The following is a 13687-nucleotide window of genomic DNA, read 5'->3' on the forward strand; positions in this document are numbered from 1 at the left end:
CTATTATGTTTGCGAGTATTATTGAAAATATACAAATATAGGAGCCGTTTATGTTATTATCGTTATTTCTCATTTATTAAAATAATACGATTTCTAACTTGAATTTTCTCTCTAGGACCGCTTCATGATATCATCTGTTCGTTGCCGATAATAGATTGAAAGGCCTCCATTACTCATTAGTTAATTTCGTCGCCTAAACAACTAAGTTGTTGTACAAATTGTCGAGCGTTCATTAGTTCTGTACAGCCGTAGATGACGTTTCGCGGAGTCGATTTCGTCCGCATACACTCAATGAGGTTCTGGTATTCAATGTAATTACCTGCAACGGAAGGGAAATCCAACTGAGCTTAGACAGAGCTATAGAATGCAGCGAGCTCGAAAATAAAAGAAAAATGTTTGGTCTCGTGATAATACAAAGACCAGTAAAGTTCCTTACAATCAGATTTCTATATTTATGATTCACCGTTTTCGGGATCCTAATTGCATAATGATATTCCTGAACTGACATTGCTACTTCGCTAGTCATAATGTGAAGGTTAACGAATCTTATGAAAAGTGATGAAAAGGTTTGAGTAAATAATTCCTTTGAAAAATATTTCGTCGAGTAAAGCGAACACAAATGATTAAAGATAAATATAGTCACCTCCACCAACAACAAACACAATCGCATCATAAAACGGCGTCTGTGTGCGACTAGCCCCAAACTCGGGTGAAGATCCTCGAAGAAGCTTGGGATCAAAATAACGAAAATCATCAGTGTCCGGTCCTGATTTTAAGTCCATTAAAGATTCTACAATCTGAAATCAAGCATAAAGAGCAATTTTAATGTTACTATCAACCGGGCCGTAATATGTTAACCTCAACCTTACGTAGACAGAGTTAGTTTGCATGGATAATAGAGATCATGTGTCAAATGTGATTGTGTATGAGGTTTACACAACGTATTCGAGTGAGATTAAAATAGTAGATACGATTCAGTTAGATGACCAAGTAAGACAATCATTATCATGCCTCCCTACCAAAGCTTGATACTCACTCTAGCCAATGGTAGTTTGTGTTTCTTTACTACCAAGTTCTTGACCCCCTCCATAACGAATTGACTTCCTTGTGACATTAGTTTAGAGAACATGCCGACAGTTTTCGTACCCGAGCCAGCATACGCCTGCTGTGCTTGCACCTGCATTTGGCTGAAGTCCTTCCACCTTTTGAGGTATTTAACAGCTTTCAGATCGCAGCCAGCCTTTTCCAAGAGTGCCTCGTACTCCTTAAACTCTTCCGGCGATATCTGGTTACAAATGAAATTGATGAGGAACAAACGAAGTTTATCGCATGGCGAGCCGGCCTGAGGATCGGCTAACGTATCCTGTATGCTTCGCTCCAGTGTTTGCCTTCCGAGTATCTTTTCTTCTATTTCGAAGTAAGTGTCTAACTTACGAGCTTTGATCTCGTCCAAGATTGCAGTGGCAATCGTTGTATGTTGATCAATCAGACGTTTCTTTTCGAGAAGTTCAGGCAAGGAACTGACGGCGTTTGTTAGCTTAGCTGTATTGTCATTTAGCAAACCCATTGCTTCATCTGAAAACGGAATGGTTTATCAAGCAACAATTTTGAATATTTCAGGCATACAACATTGAAGCAGATAATTATCCCACACGTAGGTATATGTCGTAGAAGCAAATAGTGCACGTTTATTCTTCATTCTAGAAGAGTAGGCAAACAGATACATTGCTTAGGTTTCTACTGATTATGACTGTTGAGAGCTTAGTGGGTAGTAACTTGTGAACTTCGCGAGACAGCGACGGTAGCCTAAGCCTCTAAGAGCGACAGATGGATATAAAGTAATCATATACAGTACTTATAATATTTGAAAAAAAATTAACTACCGGCTCTGCCTAGATTAGAGCCATAATTACCAGCATTATCGCCATCAAGTCCCATTTGAGCCTTAAGTCTTTTGACTTCTTTTTCTGAGGCACGGTACTTTTCCAGCTCCTCCTGAACTGCTTCAGCTACTGTTGGAAATGGGCTTCCTTTGTGCTGTTGCCAGAACTTGTCGCTCACATTCAAATCATACGTGCGTGTCTTAACACGAGGCTTCGTGCCGGTGAGATGACCTGGCGGCCCTACAGCTTCCTCGAGCGTAACACGATTCAATTTATAGTCCAGTACATCGTGGGTTAACGCTTGATACGTCCACGTATGATGGAGAGGGGTAGCCATGTCCATGCTTCGGTCAAGGATGACCAGGAGCGGTCTTTGGAACGAGAACTGCCCAGGGGTCATATCTAAGAATAGCGAGTTCCGCATATCGCGCAGGTTATCCTTGAGCTTCTTATCGAGCTTTTCGGCCACCATTTCGGCCGCGTTGCCTTTTGGAGCCCGAATGAATGGTATGGTACCAAGGGTTGCGAATACCGAGAACAGACAGTCGACAATTGAATTCATCACAGAATCCATTTCAATATCTGAGACCGAGCCTCGATTCAGTGCGTAGTAGCTAACCTCTTCGCGGCCATGCTGCTTCAGCAGGAACATGTCATTATCAATTGTGATGAAATTCAGATATTGATCAAAGACTTTGGACACGTTCTGTACACAGTTGGCGCTAATTGCTGCCAAAGCCAAGTCTTCAAGGTATTGGCGAGACAATGGAGATATGAAATTCAGATAATATTGATCATAGAGTTCATTGCGAAAGTCTTGACCAATGCGGCTGATGTTTTCTTGACTAGGAGCAACAAAGTAGACGGCGGGAACCTGTCACACAGATTAAAAGAACCGAAGATAACGATAGTATTACATCACGAGAGACGGAAGAAGGACCGAGTTCAGTGAACGTACGCCGAATGTATACAAATTTTCCTTTCTACAACTGTCATAACCGTATAGGCTATTTTTGCTATCCAATATGAGTAGCCTAAGAGTTGAAAAACATTACTGAGGCAAATTACAAGTTTTGTTTTAACAGATTATTTAAAGTTTCACACTCACCTCCGGGATAGGGTCTCTGTCAGAATGAATCAAGAGATGTAGAGTGACCCCAAGATCACGTAAGTCACGCACGGACAGCAGTGGCGAAATGATGTCTTGGCCGGCACGATCATAGACCAGCACCTGATATATACGTTCGCATTAAAAAACCTCGTCTATTCCCAAGTACAGAACGTTGTCGAATTGTCAAGGTCAGTTAGTACGAGGTAAGATGAGAAAAATTGCTCGTTTATGATCTAAAAGAAGCTTCGCTGTTGGATCCTCATATTTCGTAAAGTATCGCTTTACAAAACAAAGACACTTGTAGGCATACATATCGAATCTGTAAACTATTTAATCTTACGTACCTTCCAAACGGGCTCATTGGCTTTCCCTTTTTGGGACACGTTTAGATTGAGCATGTGCTTGAGAGCGGCAATCTGTCGCTCTCGGATATTTAACGACATCTGCAACAGTACGAAAATCTTTATGACTAAAGGTGTTGTCTTAGCATTCGACTAAACCATAGGAACGCAAGACTATAAAATAGAAGGGAAGCGATCGTAACAGTTAACGTTGACTATCATTAGGTTGCCATACGATGCTTTGCACAATTACTTTCTAAGCAATTTCCATTGACACAACCTTACTATGGGATAATCAACTAATCAAAAGCATCCAAAACATACCCCATGCTCCGAATCGATCAAGTAGGCGTATGGAAAATATGAACGAAAACGACTTTACGATAAATAAGTGTCGTCAGAAGCAGACTTAAATGATGTTTCATGGTAATAATACAACAATTTAGTAAGGCGCGTACCATTATGATAGGGAATGAGGATGAGCCCTGATTTTTTCAGCCTAAGAAAAATATCAAATGCTACAAAAAGTCTGACAGTGATGGGCCTTCGTGTACGACTTCTCCATTTCCTTTAACTTGATGCTTATATTAACATAGGTGTAGCAAAAATGTCATCGACAGATTTCGTTGACAGCTAGCTATGGCTAGACGCTGTGTTAGTTAACGGAAGTTCTGATATAAAATAGCCACTATGGATAAAAGAACGCCTTGACAAACCAAAGGAACGGCCATTAGCAAGCTGTTCAAAGCTCTCATTGAAATAGTCCGGAGAAATATCTGCTAGAACGATCGAAATAGAAGATGCAATGATTAAATATAAAAAGCAAACATCCAATCGTTTACGATACGATCGGCCGCCGATATGTGCAATTGTTATATATTGTGAAATTCTAAGTTCGCTATGCAGCCATCAATTACGGTACTTTAAGATTGATGTTAATACAGCTAAGGACGACAAATCCGCAGACATCACTGAGTCTTACCGTAAAACCTGAACAGAGTCGCCTCAACTAGAACATCTCCAAAAAGCGGGAAAACTTCACCATTCCACACTCAATTGACACATCAACTTTGGAAGACGTAACGTGGAACACTTAATATCGTTCCGTCAGTTAACGTCCGTCGAAACAGTACATTAATAAAAACTGGCTAAATGGCTAAATGGCCACTACTAAAATTCTGCCAATACGAAAATAACAGTCTATCAGGGTTCGCGGAAGATTGGCTAGCCAGGTGTACTATGAAGTACTACGTAGTTTCAATTTACAGATCCCGGACTGTCCAAACATTCGGAAGTTGCTTCCTCCGTGAACCCAGCTGATTACTCGACTTCAGATATAAGACTACATGTTCTCAGGTAAAACACACAGCTGTTGAACGGGTGAACTGTCACATTTTGATCATATGAGAAACGAAATTATCCGCTAATTTATTTCAAGCGCGCGAAAATTGTCTTCTGCTTAAAAGGATGTTGTTTGGATCGTTTCGCACAAAGCAGTTTTAGATATGAGTGCCCACAGCTACCCATACTTCATAGACAAGCAATAAAGTGTGCACGTTTAATTTTGTGCATTCGATCATTACCGTGAGAATTGGATTCGCCGCGCCGATTTCGTGGATTATGTACAGGTGTGCGTATGAGAGTCGATCTGTTGTTTTATATCTGACATAAAACAGTACAAAGTGTGTTGTGGCTTGTGTATCCATGTTGAAGGAATCAGGTTGAAGAAATTAGCTGAAATTAACTGAGCACTTTAAATCTGGTTTGGTATAGATTGTATATTGATCTAGACTTATTGGAGTATTATATGCCACGCATGCTTTCCTAGGACCTACGCAGAAGTAATTTCTTGAGTACACCTGTCATTATTTCAAATTAGTGGTACATACTCGTACATTCAGAATATACAAATATATCTTATTTTAGGTAGTTTTTTTTTTATTTTAGGTAGGTTATGAATATATCTGGTTGCTGCCCTAGTTATCAAAAATTACACTTCTAGAGATATGGGCGCTTAAATATATTTTAAAGTGTATATAATTATGATAATCTAAACGTTCCATAATAGAACTGCACAGAAATTTTACAAAATACGCGTACATGTTAATATACGGTCTGAGTGCACGCTATTGAGGCAGTTAAGTTAGAATATATTGAATAAGAGCTAACTATTGACGTACCAGCTGTCGAATGCATTGCAGAAGGCAATGTATTGTGGCCATTCGCTTATTTCTCTAGATTAGATAGATAGATTCTCTAGATAGGTGTACGATGTGATCCCTAGTATGTTCATTGAACAAGTAACAACCAGTTTCCCATTGGTCTGTTCGCGTTCTTTCTAGCTGGTACTTGCACCTCAGCAATGGATCTACATGAATTGTTCCAGGCGTGCCGTCGAGGAGATATCGAGAAGGTGCGATATCTGGTTGAGAAAAAAGAGATGTCATTAAATGTTCGCGACAAATGGGATTCGACCCCGCTTTATTACGCTTGCTACTGCGGCTTCAAGGAGCTCGTCCAATATATGCTGGCCAATGGGGCGCGCTGCGAAGCAAACACGTTCGATGGGGAACGTTGCATTTACGGCGCTCTTACTGACGACATCCGTAATCTATTGCGTTCAGCGAAGATGGTCACATCGCGGATCATGCGGCGGCATACGTACGATGAGTTCTTACGTAAATGCTTTGAGTCAACAGAGTTTACCGATATCACCATGGTAGCGCTCGATGGCATGGAACTAAAGTGTCACAAATGCGTGCTAGCTAGCCGCGTACCAAGGTTTTGTGACGTCCTCTCACAGAATCCCTCCTGTACAACTCTGACGGTTGACTTCAATTCGGGCGAGTTGATGCTCTGTTTAAAAGAGTTCATCTATACGGGGCGAATGCGAATGTTACTTGATGATGATAAATTGACCGAAATGCAGGAAGTAGCAAAACGTCTGCTTATGACAAATCTTGTGGATAAACTTCTTGACGAGCTTGACAAGTACGAGTGTGAAAGGTCACTGTACCTCAAAATGGTACGTCATATTACTATTGAGCCGGAGCTCGGCTGTACCGAGCTGGCAGACTCGTTTGCGGTTCTTGCCGACGAATATCTTCGAAAGGATCTTGTGGAACTTCCGTTTGGTTCCAAAAAGACTCGGTCTATACATTATGCCGATGTATGTTTTCTCGTCGGCGGAGTGCACTTCTTTGCACATAAAATGTTCTACTGCCAACGATCGGAGTATTTTGCAGCTCTATTACGGGACCATTTCAAAGAGACGGCAATGGTCGATGGCAACATTCCCTTGGTGAGCATAACGAACGCTAGTACAGAAGTCTTTGCCTGTATCCATGAGTATGTTTATCGGGATGTCACAGACCGTCTGACCGGTACTAACGCTTTCGACGTCCTACTGGCTGCCGATAAATTCCTTCTAACGGGACTTAAGAGTTTCGTTGGTGCGTTCATGGCTGATAATCTCGATTTAGATAACGCGGTATCATTATTCCGGTGTTCGCGCATATTTCAACTAGCTCGACTCGAGGACCAGTGCGTTGCCTTTATGGCGCAAAATCTCGACCACTTTTTGCTAGATGAAGACTTTCGACAGCAAGTTACTGAGGACGCAAAAGAAGTGAAGGGACGCCAAGAAACGGATTCGATTGCGATTATTGATGATATTCGATATCATATCAGCGCCAATGTGCAAAGCTTTTCTGAGATCGAGGAGGCCAACCAGAAGCTATTTCTTATAGATGACTTCCTCTATAAGTTAGGTTTGGAAGCTTAATCTGTTGAAGAAACCATTGATCCAATAACAACACCATATAACAACTAGGGTAGTCGGAAGTCCTATAAATGGTTTTTAAGGTATGTATTTATTTGATTTGATTTTATTGGGCAACAAAAACGAATATCGGCTAGTCATGTTGACGATATGTGATCACAAAGATTATATGAACCACAGTATGGGCTTCGATGTGCAATGTTACGTAGATGATTGCATTGTAATTCTAGTGAAGACTGGGAATTACAGTAATGCTATACTCTATCTGCCTAACTATGAGCAAGGCACATATCGTATAGTTTCGTGTGCAAGAGTGGATGTTCGCTGAATCAAGATATAAATATATATATATATATATATATATATATATATATATATATATATCCATAGACAGATTAAAACATCCATATACATATATGTGAGATAAGAATAATTCAATTAAAGGGGAAGCAAGAGAATATATAAGAGCCAATTTTACGTTTTGTTCATTAGGATAACATAAGGCTTAGTGTGTCAACAATGGCTTATAGGTGCGTTCTTAGTTTAGGAGCGTAAAGATCATATTGACGATATTTGTTGTAAGTTCTACTTTAATAGGCAAATAAATACAAATTATTTAACAGTTCTCAGCTGTATTTTTCGAATGCTTATTATTTTTTGGTATTTGCCTATTTACCATCTGACAAAGCTATGGGCGAAACTATGCAGCCGGGAAAAACGATTTAGAGTCAATTCGATTCTTTTTCGAAATTTATTGACAGTAGAATTCTTAGGTGGATAATAAGCGATAAATAAGGTTTTCGACGCATTTAGGAAATAATTATCAGCTTTATATCGCAACCTATTCATTTTTTTATATTTGTAACGTACAATTTGGTGAACTTTGAAGAGCGAAAACCAAATATTGACAAATGAAATTTATCTAAGTTGAGTTATTCAATGCAGTAACGCACTGTACTACTTCCGCTTTATCTGAGAAAAACTTCAAAAGAGAAAGTGCCTCCTTTGATGTTCTTTCAAACAAAAACTTAGGAAATTCCTATTGCGTTTTTATGTGCCGACTATGCTTTGAATCAGGTGCGACTTGAGACTTAAATTGTTACATTACTAAAGGTATATGTATAGGCATTTGTGCATTGATTTGTCCCTTTAAAGTAGTCCACGTCGAATGATAACTTGAAATTTATGTATTCGAAAAGTTTTATTTCGTGGGTTGTCTGCGCTTTGAATATATGTTTCTCTCGGAGCAGTCTTTCACAGGTTTTGAAGATACCGTAGCTGAAATTACAGCTGCACCAGATATTCAATAAATTTGGCTGTATAATGTAAATACCCGCTATGATCACTCCAGCTTAGTAAGGTCCTCTTCTTGCGCAGAAGTTTGTCCTAACGTCTCTCCCGTTTATCATTTGCCATTTTAAGATAAAACAAACCCGCTACGAATATCTATTCAGTTAAATGCGAAGCTAAATTAATCGGCTCTCCGGGTCATGGAAGCGGATTCCGCTGAGAAGTTTGTTAATCCTATTTTTGTGTAAAATGAACAATCGATGGCATATACACCCAAGATTATATTGGCCCAGAAATCAACATACTGACTTGAGAACTGCAACTTAGTTTTAGAGAGGGGATGAGCAAAACGGTAATAATAATAACGCCTATCTGGTTTATATAGCTGTTTTTTTAATTTACTTCCCTGGAGTAAATTCAAAAATCCATTTAATCAATTTACCAGATTTCTGGCGAGTGCGTGTTTCTGAAATACCGAAAGTTTGACAAAGTTAAATTTTATAACCAACGATCCTTTGGTAGAAAGAGATGAAGTAACACTTATCGTACTCATAAATGTTTATCATTTTCATTATATTACAAATGAATAACGACAGGAACACGATAAGAACTAGTTGTAGTCCTACACCATATACACTAGCCTAGGGAGAACCACGAACATCCATTTCGAATGTCATAAATTCACGACGAAATTTCAGCCTCCTCAATAGAGTAGTTTGTGCGTAGACTGAAATACCTAGCTCAGTTTAACAAAAGCAACTAGAAAAGTGTTTGACGTAATTATATTTACAATTAGTTAGATTTTACGCCAACTTATTGGGTTTTGTACTCATTTAACATCCTTTTCTTAAAAGAACAATGACAAGAATGGAGTTTGCATATCTTTGCAGCAGGATAACAGCTGTACTCTATCTGCAACCGGTTATAACCGTTGACAACCGATTATATAACCGTTATAGTAACCGATGATTATTTGCTTTTTCTTCTAATCGTGTATCATGTAAAGTTAAATTGCTCTGAGGCGTTCTATATAGCTTCACAAAACGAATCCCACAATCTATATTTTCGCCGGACATGATACAAAAATGCCAATGCAATGTCAGTTAGTAAATTTATCAAGTATATTTCTAAAATATCATATATGTAAATTTTTCACGTCCAGTGTATACTATCAGAGCGCCCGCAGAGATTATCTATGAATGATGATAGGCTTTGATGGATCAAAGAAAATATAATAATAATAGTATTTTTTTTAATCCACTAGAGTTATCTGACCGTTTCGTACAAAAAGAAACCGCAAATGAATTCTTAGAAGAATTACGTCGTGCTGAACTGCTCGCCAGCCTGAGTGCATAAAAACGATTTGAACATTTTTCTGAATGATGCTATATAGCTAGAAATAATTGTTTTCCCACCGTCAAACAACTTGACCTATTTTCATAGAAATAAAGGTTTACTCTTTAGCAGCTATTTAGTTTTCATAAAACTGCTGAGATAAAAATCAGGTTCGTGGGTAGCTATATTATGAAAAAAATTTGCCGAACTGCGATGATATGCTTTATTTCTCTGTCTTTGACAGCTTTCATTAAGTTTTTACCGTTAACGCGGTTAATGTCTTAGTAAGAAAAGTGGACGGTAACGTCATAAATGAACTAAAAACAAAACAGTTACCAGATGTCATATTTAACTCGAGATTTTGAGGTTAGCTCGTTTTTGCTCCGCTTGTCACAATCCACCGGTGAATAATATGTAGTCGTCTGCTGACGAATTGGCTGACGGGATTTTAATTTCGGGGAAATTTATGATAAAAATAAGATCTGTGATTATTAACGTATTATGTACGTTGATATAGATTATATTTTGCCAAAAACTGTTAATGTAAATATCTGATGTTCCAAAAAAGATTTCATTAGGTAGATAAGTTTGTTAGGTGACACGTATAAGACTTCAATAGATTGTTTCTTTTTCACTATCTTTTGTTTGATACATTGCTTTCCTGAATCAATGAAAATGAATCCATATCAGGATATTATAACATATGAAGACCTATATAAGAAGGAAGATAATCTCGTTTTTCGTATGCCAAACTGTATTTTATTGCATTGCCTCCTGTTAAAAACGATCGATGTATTATAACTAGCCACGTAGTAAAAAAAACCCCTTCTTGACCCGTTCAGTACCTTCAAACCAGCCTCGTTCAAAACCAGTTCAAAACCAGCCTTTCAGCAGTTTATCGGCATGTTCAGCTTAATTCACGCTAAACTCTGCTGCCAATTCTGTTCCTTAATTTTATTACATTGATTTTGCCTTACTTATCAGCATGTTTATAAGCTGGCCTCGTGTCCATTACAGCCCCTCAGAGTTTGGCATTAAGGCGCAGTAGATTTACCTACTGGTGTATCCTCGAGTCTTATATTGAGTTCAGCAGGCTTATTTTGGGAGTTCTACGCAGTTTCCATAGTCTGACGACGCAAAATATGAACAAGGATTATATTTTGCTTATCAGTGTTATAGGAATTGCTTCTAGCTACTGTCATCATCATCGTATTCGTCCTCTCCAGGGTCCTTGAGATGTATATCAGCGAAATTTTGCAATCTGAAAAATTAAATGCAGCATGAGTAGACTTAAGTTCATGTCTCCCACATGTTCTACGCGCGAGTACACTTTCGAACACATGCTTTTTTTAGGTATTTATTAAATTTAAGTACGTTTGCTCCGTCAGCACGGCCAAATCTTGCGGCAGACAAAATTGCACTTATGCCGTTACTTCCGAGAGTCAATAAATCAATAAGCTGAATTAATAAAACTTCGTTGTCTTTCTCTAAGGCTTCTCTCCCACCCCTTTGCAATAACACACGTAACATGCAAACGTTTTATTTGCTGCATCCCAGATTGCACCATCATCGGTCAGAAACACTGTTGTATGTGTTCTGTATGTTCGTGCACGTGACAAAGACTTACATTGGTGATTGGACGTTGCTCAGAGGTACGGCACGATAACTGTACATCCGCCTTGATATTTGGTTAGGATATCCCAAGTTTGGCCTGTTGAGCCGTCGGTCGTTATTAGTATCGTCACACGGTCCCTTTGAATACAGCCCTGACTCCAAAATTGATTTACACCGCGATGAATCCCAGCTGTCAGCACTATCTTGTGTGAGACGTACAGTTCGTGTTGGATTTAGTCGTTGGCTTTGTACCTACATTAAAGTAAAATTAAGCCGAGGAGGTTAGGATATGTTGTAGTTGGGACTTCTGTGTGAATAATGGTTGCGGATATTCGATATGATGTACACGCGCCAGAAAAACTAGCTTGACCAAGTTTCTTTTAGTAAGTCACGCCTTGGGGTTTAGGTCCTTGAAGGGCAACAGAAGCCGTGAAAACAGAATGTTACGTCTTACGTTGGACTGAATTAAACCCATTCACTAGTATCCCAATTTAATGTTGTGAAAACAGGTTTTTAAATAGAGCTAACCCACTTTAATATTGTATCGCCTTGCAATGTTAAAAATATGAGCCAGCTAGTACGGTTTGCATCAGCTTCACTTGGTATCGGGCTTATGTGATGGTATAAAACAAATCTACACCTTGAAGAAGGACATTAATACATTTAGCAGCAAAAAATCTTACATGGACTATAATAATAGTAATGAATAAATATTACAATACCCTTACCAGCCATTATGAATTCAGCAAATATTTTTTTTAATGCAAAACTCACCACGATAGGTCGACCTCGTCCAATACCAGGCCTTGGCTGCAAGGCAGAATGATCTTTTTTAGATCGAAAAATATATATAGATAATAAATTTCATATAGCTAACACACGGGAATCTATGCAACCATAGATTAACTTGTATCCGCATGCCGATAAATAAATTTATATGAATATTATTTTTGGGTTTTTTCCTGATTAATTTAATAATCGACAATTCTCTTCAAGAAAAATTAGATTACGTAGCGGCTAGGTTAATTTGAGGTGTGTCATCTGTATACATTATATGTACACGGCATTGTTTTTTCTGAATGAAAAGGTATTAAACAAAGTTTTATTTTTGATTTTTCGAAAATACAAGCATCAAACCTTGAACCGTGACCACACGCTTACACATACTTACAAATCGATCGAGAATCAAATCTGCCTTCAGAGTAGATGGATGTGGAACGCTTTGGCCATAAAGCCTATATAGCACCAAATTCGAAGTGTGGCTCATGGTCTCAGACGCTTAAGCTTTACGTAAACAGACAAAAAGAACACGATAAAAAAACAGAATCAAAGAAGGTAAGCGAATCTAAGAGTAATATTACTCAGGAAGTACAATTATTAAGGAAAATGCTATTAAATAAATTTTCGTTTATATCTAAAGTACAAGAAAATCGAACAAATTCTACAACAATGAACCATGCCGAAAATTCGACTGGGAATATGTTTCTGCTAAATGTTAAAAAATTTTTTCTTTTAACCTCTAGGTCAAACCATCGGTAAAACCACATTCGTTTCTATTTTCGATTTCAATGGCTACCCTCCAATAATATAAGCCGATTGTTCTGCGTTATAACAAATTGTATTGAACTGGGAGATACTACACGCCAACGTGCGTTAGCTATATATGCAATAGCTACTCTCTATGTCTTTTTTAAATCCATACCAACTAGTTCCCATTACAACGTTCAGAACTCCACCGAAACTGTATATCTTCAATGCAAATATCATGGTCGCGACACGGCCTCAAATGGAGTAAAGCGTAAACGCGACGAGCTATTTCCTTCAGTTGGCCGATCAGTGCTAGAAATGGTCAAGCCAGCGACAAGGTTAGTGACAAAAATCCTGGATTGTTAGGTGACTATTCCATTCGAAAAGATCATTGTCGCGGTTGGACAGCGGTAGCACGCCGCTAGCCGTTAATTTTGCCTCTTGACGTAAAGGGTCGCCAGTTACTCTTGGGCATGGCACTGTTACTGTCTTTCGATAAAGCAAATGTGCCGATTCTTCATACTGTTGCCACTATTAAAAACACATAATAGTTATTATAAAAAAACATCTAATATTAAAAAGGTCCTATTCATTTGCAACTGGTCTCTTACATGAAAAGGTCTACCAAGTTGCGAATTGCAACGTACTTTTTACTTAAATTATTCTTATATTCAATATAAGGTCGTATGTTAGTCTGTGTTTCACTTAATTTCAAGCGATTCTTGCGAGTTGCTGGCAGTCGATTTACGAATGATCCACGTTAAGTTTTTAGAATACCCATGAATATAAGATTATATATTTTATA

At 38.5% G+C, this 13687-nt stretch overlaps 3 protein-coding genes across 10 annotated transcripts in view; 1 reads left to right on the plus strand and 2 right to left on the minus strand.

Moving 5' to 3' along the window:
* Positions 1–47: 47 nt before the first annotated feature.
* Slh (sec1 family domain containing Slh) lies at positions 48–4475 on the minus strand. Its single transcript, XM_022813294.2, has 7 exons — positions 4318–4475; positions 3339–3437; positions 2992–3114; positions 1914–2757; positions 1037–1575; positions 644–797; positions 48–319 (listed from the first exon to the last, which is right to left on the minus strand). Exons 2-7 carry the CDS (start codon positions 3435–3437, stop codon positions 177–179), a joined length of 1902 nt encoding a protein of 633 aa, XP_022669029.1. The 5' UTR covers positions 4318–4475; the 3' UTR covers positions 48–176.
* Positions 4476–4534: 59 nt separating this feature from the next.
* On the plus strand, positions 4535–7751 carry LOC111253616 (ankyrin repeat and BTB/POZ domain-containing protein 1-like). 7 transcript variants are annotated; one of them, XM_022813298.2, is made up of 2 exons: positions 4535–4691; positions 5678–7751. In XM_022813298.2, the coding sequence occupies exons 1-2, from the start codon at positions 4682–4684 to the stop codon at positions 7117–7119; spliced, it is 1452 nt and encodes a 483-aa protein (XP_022669033.1). In that variant the 5' UTR covers positions 4535–4681; the 3' UTR covers positions 7120–7751. The 7 variants fall into 7 exon arrangements, with proteins under 7 accessions (XP_022669033.1, XP_022669032.1, XP_086831582.1 ...); XM_022813297.2 differs by lacking the exon at positions 4535–4691 and adding an exon at positions 4698–4965; XM_086975456.1 differs by lacking the exon at positions 4535–4691 and adding an exon at positions 4954–5055.
* Positions 7752–10477: 2726 nt separating this feature from the next.
* Positions 10478–13687, minus strand: part of LOC111253618 (uncharacterized) — a 5246-nt gene continuing 2036 nt past the window's right edge. The window contains exons 2-6 of one of the 2 annotated variants that reach the window (XM_022813305.2): positions 13058–13194; positions 12527–12639; positions 12130–12165; positions 11369–11607; positions 10478–11002 (exon numbers count right to left, since the gene is read on the minus strand). In XM_022813305.2, coding sequence (XP_022669040.1) covers positions 10930–11002; positions 11369–11607; positions 12130–12165; positions 12527–12622 — 444 coding nt within the window. In that variant the 5' untranslated portion in view covers positions 12623–12639; positions 13058–13194 and the 3' untranslated portion in view covers positions 10478–10929. The remainder of the gene's footprint in view (positions 11003–11368; positions 11608–12129; positions 12166–12526; positions 12640–13057; positions 13195–13687) is intronic. The other variant, XM_022813304.2, reaches the window with a different exon arrangement.

Source organism: Varroa destructor, unplaced genomic scaffold (assembly GCF_002443255.2).
Source record: "Varroa destructor unplaced genomic scaffold, Vdes_3.0 BEIS01000007.1, whole genome shotgun sequence".
Classification (NCBI taxonomy): domain Eukaryota; kingdom Metazoa; phylum Arthropoda; class Arachnida; order Mesostigmata; family Varroidae; genus Varroa; species Varroa destructor.

Excerpts from the sequence above, each read along its gene's own strand:
- Slh (XM_022813294.2), bottom strand. The coding sequence starts at position 3,437 with ATGTCGTTAAATATCCGAGAGCGACAGATTGCCGCTCTCAAGCACATG. Across the intron at positions 1,576-1,913 it reads ACTTGATGGCGATAATGCTG|ATGAAGCAATGGGTTTGCTA; the intron begins GTAATTATGGCT and ends TTCCGTTTTCAG. Across the intron at positions 798-1,036 it reads ACAAACTACCATTGGCTAGA|ATTGTAGAATCTTTAATGGA; the intron begins GTGAGTATCAAG and ends GCTTGATTTCAG.